Raw genomic sequence first — 8,264 nt, forward strand, 5'->3', positions numbered from 1 at the left:
ACACACCGTACGCCACGTGAAAATGCGGTTTCGGTTCACGGTGCATGCGGTGGGCGCATGCAGCCAACGCGTCTCCAAAGCAACAACGCATGTTTAGCATTCGTGGAGAAATCACATAGAGCGAAACCCAACAGCTCTGATTTTTACGTATGAAAATTCCATGCAGTTCCTACGTTATTTTCATACGGAATTCCGTAGAGCGAAACCTCCGTAATGGCACTCCAGCGACTGGTGATAGCCAGATCTTCTAAGCACACATGGCACTATAACGGTTCATTGCCGATACTTGTATACTGGTACAAGCAAAGTATTCCAAAACACTTCATACGGCCATCATAGGCAGCAAACATACACAAGGCACTTGAACACATTGTGCAAGACTGCCACTTCTAAGGCAGTATTTAATGGACAGAGGAAGTGAGTCACCAAATGCGGTACTCAAAAATGCTCCTGCTATAGGAAATTAGAATTGTGACAAATCTGTTTCGAACTACACGTACACCCAGACAATCCTGGCTAAAACTAGAACATGAGAAATAGGAGAATAAAAACAAGATACAGTCACATCTTGAGGAGAAAATTAATATGATTCAGTGAAAAAAACATCACCCAGGCCCTACAGGCCAATGACAGTGTTGTGTGTTGCCTTGACGATGACCCGACACACTAGACTTAGGCTTTGTGAATCGGAGAAACCTTGCCTATCAGAGATGACTCTACTCCTATGATTGTGAAGTCCTAAACTCAAATGAAGATTCAGTATTGGAGAACAGGTTGACAGATCCAATGTGATCAATGGAGGCTACATGTGAAATGCTACAGAAAAATGATTTGATTGTATGAAGAGTGAAACGTTATGAATAGCTTTTGGGAGTCGGAATTCGTATTTCGTTGCTATGATTAGAATTTGGAGTATGTTGTCAACAGAGTACATGATGGAGGGGGGGGGGGCTGTGTACATCACCTGCCATCTTACAGTGATGCTTTCCACCGCCTTAGCTTTTCTGCACCTTTCTCCAAGGTAGAGTCCTCCTGTAGATGCACATACCGGTACACAACACAACACAACACATGATGCCTCTGTTGTTGGCATACACATAGCTATGGGCGCAGCGCCCCCCTGTGAAAAAGCGCCGCCCCCCCCCCCCCCTACTCATTTTCCGAGTTTTGTGTTTTTTCACGCCATTCAACGAAAATACAGTCGATAGTCACTACTAGACACTGATAGATTGCATGCCTCATCAGGGTTCTAGCCAAAGGGGGGTAGGGGGGGGGGGGGGCAGCGCCCCCCTACTCCGTTTGCGTGTCCCCCTGTGAAAAAGTGCCGCCCCCCCCCCCCCCCTACTCATTTTCCGATTTTTGTGTTTTTTCACGCCATTCAACGAAAATACAGTCGATAGTCACTACTATTATTATTATTATTATTATTATTCAACGCAATACATAGAGTAAGCTGCGCACTCAGTACAAACACCATTAGCAAAACTTGTTTTCATGTAAATAAAGAAGCTTGTTCCTAAACGTTTTCGTCGCCATCTCATCAGAGGATTACTGGCAAATCAACAATAGCTCTTAACTCAATATATATACGCACAATGCAAGTAATAATTTAGACCCTAACTAGCGCGAGAAAATGACTGACTGGTTCCTGAAACTGACTGGTTCCGGCGCCGCGCCTGGATCTACGGGCACTGGGTCTGCCGGTGGTGGCTCAGCACCGGCTGCTGGCGGTGGTGCCTGACCACCTTGTGCGGGCGGTACTGGATCCGCATACTGACTGGCTGGGTATTGCTGGTTGTTGAAGTGTGCAGGCGGTGGGTGTGTTTGTAGCAGTGATGCCGCCGATGGCACTGCGCCCGGTGCACCCACTGCATTGCCGCCGGGAGGTTGTAACGTCGAGCATTTCTTAGCCGTGTTGAACGGATTGGACTTTGGAGCTTTCAGCGGCCATTGGATATCTGCACGTTGACCACACGTAGAGAACAGGACATGTCACTTCATGCAACACCCACCCACAGACACATAGACACCCCCCCCCCCCCCCAATACACACCTCAGACCTGCCCATCGCGGAAGCGATGATAGCGAACAGTTATGTTAGACATAGCAACTTGTGCTGGGATTACACCATTCACCAGCTTGCAAGGCTGATGAATTGACCGCCACTAATTGTTAGCCTGGTATCCACCACACAGCTGATTGAAGTGGCTTTATCTGGCCAGTGAATCCCTATTTTTCATTTTTCTTTTTCCATTTTCCCATTATTTTTTTCGACACACACCACACCACATGCTCCGGCATACACTGGCTGTTGGTAACCACCCAGGAGAATGAAAGAAGAAGTAGGAGAATGAGAAAGAGAAGAAAGACGTGTGCGACCATAATCGTTGGGAACTGAACCCGCAACCTCTCGATTGAAATCGACTGCACATACCACTGCACCATATGGGACACCATACACACACACACACACACACACACACACACACACACACACACACACACACACACACACACACACACACACACACCATGTACCATGTATACGCCCGTCGCAAGAGAAGCACGCAAATCTGCAAATGCACTGGATGTGCACCCACAGATTTTCTCTTTATAGCAATGATAGCGGCTCTGATTCTGATTGAAACAGATCAAGACAAGCTCCAAGTAAATGTCTAATCCACACAACTGGCGAAGCCATGTGAATCAGCCCCCCAATGCACACCTGGTCTACACCACACGGAGTACATCGGAATAGGACGGCCAAGACAGCTACCTATGCACCCCGGCTACACTTGCTGGGGTAACCAGTATAGACAGCACGCTGCTTTGATAAAAGCAGACTTTAGATGCACTGGTACCTTGAAGTGAAATTGGAGTTATTCTACCAACCAGCCTCGGCAACTGGGTACTGGGAACCCAGGGCCAACAGACGTACCAGCAACCTCAGCCATGAAAGCTATATAGTAACGACACACTGGATTGTGGAGCCGAAACCAGTCCAACTTCTAAAGTGCTTTGGCAAGAGGGCAGCCTTCCGACAGGTTGGACCACACACACACAGCTACTCCACCTCATCTCCGAGCAGCAGATGTCGTCGCTGACCCAGCACCTAACATTTTAAGAAATCCTTGTAACTATCCATCCAGTCAAACAGTGCCTGATTGTCCGTCTTCACCCATCAAGAGCTTAACCATCGCCCAAATCAACATCTGTAGCCTAAGAAATAAAACTCATGAAATCCATTGCATAATGTACAAGTACAGAATCGATGTGCTAGCAATCAGTGAAACATGCTTGGACTCTACTGTGATGAATTGCGATCTTGCTATACCAGCCTACACTCTCTATCGCCGGGACCAAGCTGATCGCAGAAAGGGTGGCGGCGTTGCTATGTATGTGCAGGAACAACTGAAATCCAGGCAGCTTCAAGTAAACGACAGGCTAGAGACAATATTCGTTGGGTTGCACACGCATAGCCGAACTAATCCATTTCTATCCATCGGCTGCGTATACCGTGCTCCCGGCAGCCATGTGAATTTCTGGGACCAGCTCAATAATAGCGTGCAGATGGCCTCCGCAACATGTCCGGACATCCTCCTCCTCGGTGATTACAACGTCAACATGCTCTCTGTCCCACCTCACCCAAACGCCTGCTATGTACAAGGCCTCTGCGCTGACCACAGCTTACAAAACGTCATACTACAGCCCACCAGAGTTCCTAGTCAGTCATGCCTAGACCTTGCACTCATACCGACAACAATGACAACGGCTGCTCCGTCTCCCTCTCCCATGTCTCTTCATAGTACATTTGTTCACAGCGTCGATGGCCTGTCCGACCACCATCTTATTGGCCTCTCTGTCCGTGTTAGTAGAGCCAACTTTGAACAGCCACACGAGCAATTCTCTCGAAGACGCCAACCTAGCCTGGCTCACCTTGACCGTAGTGTAACGTCTGCAGCTCTCATACACATCCTTGACCCCTCAGATGTATCCGGCGGTTATACTCTAAATGCAGCGGCAAGCCACTGGCAACAAAGTGTCATGACAGTACTAGATGATCTTGCACCATTCGTTACCCAGAAGTGCGCAGCTTACTCCAAACCCCGCCCCCCAGCCCTGGGTCACCCCAGAGCTGAAACAGATGTTTCATCGACGAAGCTCAGCCCACCGCGCCTTAATAAAGCACCCCATGGATGACCGCCTCCGACAGCAGTATCGTGCAATACGTCGTCAAGGAACTTTACTAAACCGCAAACTGAAAAGTGTGTACTACAAAGATAAGTTCAGTGCCGCTACAGGAAATCCTAGACTCCAATGGGCAGTGCTGAATCAACTGGAAGGAGAAAACCCCACCCCACACCGAAAGCCTCCCTCTCATCTTTGTCAGATACCCTAGGCAATATCGTCCATGATGAGCACCGCACTGCTCTTACGACCCCAGACACTCCGGCGGACGACTGTTTAGACAACTGCCTTCTTGAGTTCCAACCCGTTACAACAGCAGCAGTAACGAAGATTCTCGAACGATTGAATGCCACGGAAGCATCTGGATCAGACGGCATACCAGCTTACATCTTGAAACACCATGCCGTCGAGCTGGCCAACTCCTTAACTTCCATCTTCAACCAGTCATTGTCTAGCGGAAAGGTACCGTCAGCCTACAAACTAGCGTCTGTGTGTCCAGTGTTTAAGAAAGGCGACCCCTACGACAGTTCCAGCTATCGCCCAGTCTCGCTACTGCCCATTATCTCCAAAGTCTTGGAATCACTAGTGCTCCAGCAGCTTCATGACCATCTGGACATCACACCCGGAGCAATTCCAAATGAACAGTTTGCATACAGGCGGAACCACAGTACTGAGGACCTTTTAACACTTGCCATCAATAACTGGCAGAGAAGCATGGATACCGGAGACTATACGGCCGTACTGCTGCTCGATATGAGCAAAGCCTTTGACCGCGTCCACCACCAAACGTTAATAGATGACCTTCACAATCTGAAGATCCGTGGAAATGCTCTTGAGTGGTTCAAGTCGTATCTGTCTCACCGACAGCAACGCGTAGAAGTGAACGGAACCACAAGTGACTGTAGAACCTGCACTAGGGGCGTTCCCCAGGGTTCCGTCCTAGGCCCTACCCTCTTCAGCATCTACACTCGACTTGTCCCCACTCTGCCATTGCGTTCCCAATGCCTTCTTTATGCAGACGACACCACCCTGTATGCCTCTGGAAAGTGTCCACGAATTCTCATGTCTTACTTAGAAGACGATTTTTCAGTGGTGAAGCAGCACCTCACAGATCGCGGCCTGCTCCTGAACTCCAGCAAGAGCCAAGTACTACTGATCCACAGCAGACGCTCACATCTCCACCTAACCTGAGCATTGTCTGTGGTTCGACTGTTATTGCGCCCCGTCTGACGAAGTTAAGTATCTAGGACTGACTCTCGATTCAACTTTAAGTTTCAGTGCCCACGTTAACTCCCTCAGGGAAGACATCGGAAAGAAACTAGGTGCTTTTCGACGTGGAAGGAGGAACCTTGCTGTCCAGGCCAGAAGGCAGTCCTACTTGTCAGTAGTCCAGTCCATATTCTTCGTGTTCCGTTGCATCCACAATATCTGCAGTTCACTCCTCTCTGACATGTTCTCCCTTCGCCGTGACTGCGTTCACACAGATAGAGTAACCCGCGGCCAAGTCAATTATTCCCTTTCCTTACCCATTGTGCAAGCTCAAGCTGGATACAGATCTATTTCATTCCTTGGTGCTGACCGCTTTAATGCGCTTCCCGAATCCCTTCGCACCAATCATATCCCCAATTCATTTCGCCAGGAACTTAACAATTTCATTCATCTTGGGCACCCTGTAAGAAGACCTTAGGGTCTGTTGGGAATGCCCAATACAATACAAAAAATACAATACACACACCACACACCACACACCACACACCACACACACACACACACACACACACACACACACACACACACACACACACATACACACACATGACCACATCTGGTAGCCCCTCCATATTTATGTCTAATGCATACAAGGACTGCACTAAACAGTTAGTTACAGTATACACGCAATAAGAAAGCTATCAAAGGTCTACTACTACCTATGGAGAGGATATTATATAAACTAAGCATCATCCAGCATCAGGAGCTCTCACCATCAGTATACATGACTGTACTGTCTCCAATATCTCAGCAGGCTGATATAATATTATTTAGAACAGTGGGATGGGGGGGGGGGGGGATAAGGTATGGATGCTCCAGCAAGAACAATAATGACCTGTGCAGCACTGCACCTCAGCCAGATTAGAAACTACATCTAACGTTACCCCGCTTATGAAGGAGCTGAAAAAGTGTGGTGAACGTGTTTCACATCTCCTGTGGGTTTTAATATTGAGGAGGCAGTGACAAGAAATGACAGCAGTCATAATTCTATGGCAGTGTTGAAACAGAATAATGACGTAGGCTGTCATTACTTCCCCTGAGCCAGACTTTCCTCTCGGCTTTAAAGCAATGTCAGAAAGAAGTACATCTTGCAGCACAGTTATTTCTCCTTGACATTACACCAATCTCAAACACTCAATCAATCCTACCAAAGCGGCAAGTACTGAGTACTCACATAACCCTCGTTTTGACTTTGCAGAACGTCCCACTCTCATCCGTACAGGGCTCGCTCCTACGCCGTCCAATGAGCCGCAGCAGGCAGCCAACGTCACAACCACAAGTACACGAACTATCCACGGTCTTTGAGCACCAGCAGTTGTATTCCGCCTATCGTCCATTGTGCACGTACAACACGAGTCACTACCACCTACGAGGCACCCACTTCCACCCTTCCTTCTCGGTTTCATGGTCCAAGCGACAAGGGGACACGGGAAACACTACATTTGGGACCAGCCACATTCAATACACGCACCTCTTGCCTTGTCTTCGATCCGTCCTTCGAAATATTTCTCACATCTTGCGAACACCAGAACATAGCATCTACTATGTCAAACAGCAACCACGCTACTGCTCCACAAACATAATCGACTAGCCGAAAAAGGTGAGGCTGAGTCCAGCAATGCTTCGAACGCTAACACCGTTCTCTGTCTCTGGTCCTCTGTCCTTCCAAGGCTCTTCCCAGCCGAATTGGTCTGACAGGGCTTGGACGGCAGGGCAGCAGCGTCTCTCCCTGGCCTGGGCAGAGGTACGGCACGCCATGCAGCAGCTGCTTGGATGAGCTTGGGGAATGTAGGGCAAGTTGTAACACGAGGCCATGACGGACAGTGAGCAAATCACGTATGGGTAATGAGACGGCACGAGCAAGAGCCAATGCTGGCAATGGTGCACCTGTCAGCGCAGCGCCTAAAAGCATTGCAAGCCAGCTGTGGACGCTTGTAGCAGAGCCAGCTAATCCTCGGTAGTCCTCTCTTGCCCTACTCCCTAAACTGATTGAATTACTCTCTGCAGTACAGAATGCACTGCAGTGCTTGTGCTCGCAGACGAACGACTTCATTCTGTCCTCCTCTAAACTCCACACTTCGGAGGTTCGTATTTCAGCGCCGCAAGCATGGTGTTAGGCAGGGAGTCGTGAAAGCCCGGGAGAGGACACGGCACACATTCCCAGAAAACATCTTTGCCTCGCGCTGCCGGGGAACGCTGCGCCAGGGAACGGTGTAGCGAGGCAAGGAAATTATTATTTTCGAAAATTGTGATGTCTTCTTGAAATACTAATTGGGACATTCTCCGATTTATCTTAGAGCACGGAGACGATTTCTCCGTCGAGTCTTCTAATCTCTATTTTCATCCTCAATTCTTCCAGCTGCCTCACTCATTCTCTCTCAGTTTATCGAAGTTAATTTATTCTGAGGCGATGGAAATGCAAGATAAATCCCTAATTGTACTTCACTTTTATTTGAGTTGGGGTGAACGAAATGAGATTTGTGGAAAATGACGCCACTTCCCGTGTTAGCCGCTGGTCGTATCATACAGCCCATATTCCATTGCAGGTGATGGGCGAACGTTCGTGTTGAGATCCGCTGAGTTTCCTCGTACTCGTGGAGTTGAATTTGTGGCAGAAATTGCACTGAATTGCAGTCAAATGGTTGTGAATGAAACTAGATTTGTGGAAAATGACGCCACTTCCCGTGTTAGCCGCTGGTCGTATCATACAGCCCATATTCCATTGCAGGTGATGGGCGAACGTTCGTGTTGAGATCCGCTGAGTTTCCTCGTACTCGTGGAGTTGAATTTGTGGCAGAAATTGCACT

At 48.5% G+C, this 8,264-nt stretch overlaps 1 protein-coding gene across 2 annotated transcripts; it reads right to left on the reverse strand.

The window, feature by feature from the left end:
• Positions 1 to 368: 368 nt before the first annotated feature.
• On the reverse strand, positions 369 to 7,545 carry LOC135813832 (uncharacterized). 2 transcript variants are annotated; one of them, XM_065326849.1, is made up of 3 exons: positions 6,632 to 7,545; positions 1,660 to 1,958; positions 369 to 1,032 (listed from the first exon to the last, which is right to left on the reverse strand). In XM_065326849.1, the coding sequence occupies exons 1-3, from the start codon at positions 6,861 to 6,863 to the stop codon at positions 973 to 975; spliced, it is 591 nt and encodes a 196-aa protein (XP_065182921.1). In that variant the 5' UTR covers positions 6,864 to 7,545; the 3' UTR covers positions 369 to 972. The 2 variants fall into 2 exon arrangements, with proteins under 2 accessions (XP_065182921.1, XP_065182922.1); XM_065326850.1 differs by having other exon boundaries at positions 1,643 to 1,958.
• Positions 7,546 to 8,264: the final 719 nt, after the last annotated feature.

The sequence above is a fragment of the Sycon ciliatum genome, chromosome 4, assembly GCF_964019385.1.
Source record: "Sycon ciliatum chromosome 4, ocSycCili1.1, whole genome shotgun sequence".
Classification (NCBI taxonomy): Eukaryota; Metazoa; Porifera; class Calcarea; order Leucosolenida; family Sycettidae; genus Sycon; species Sycon ciliatum.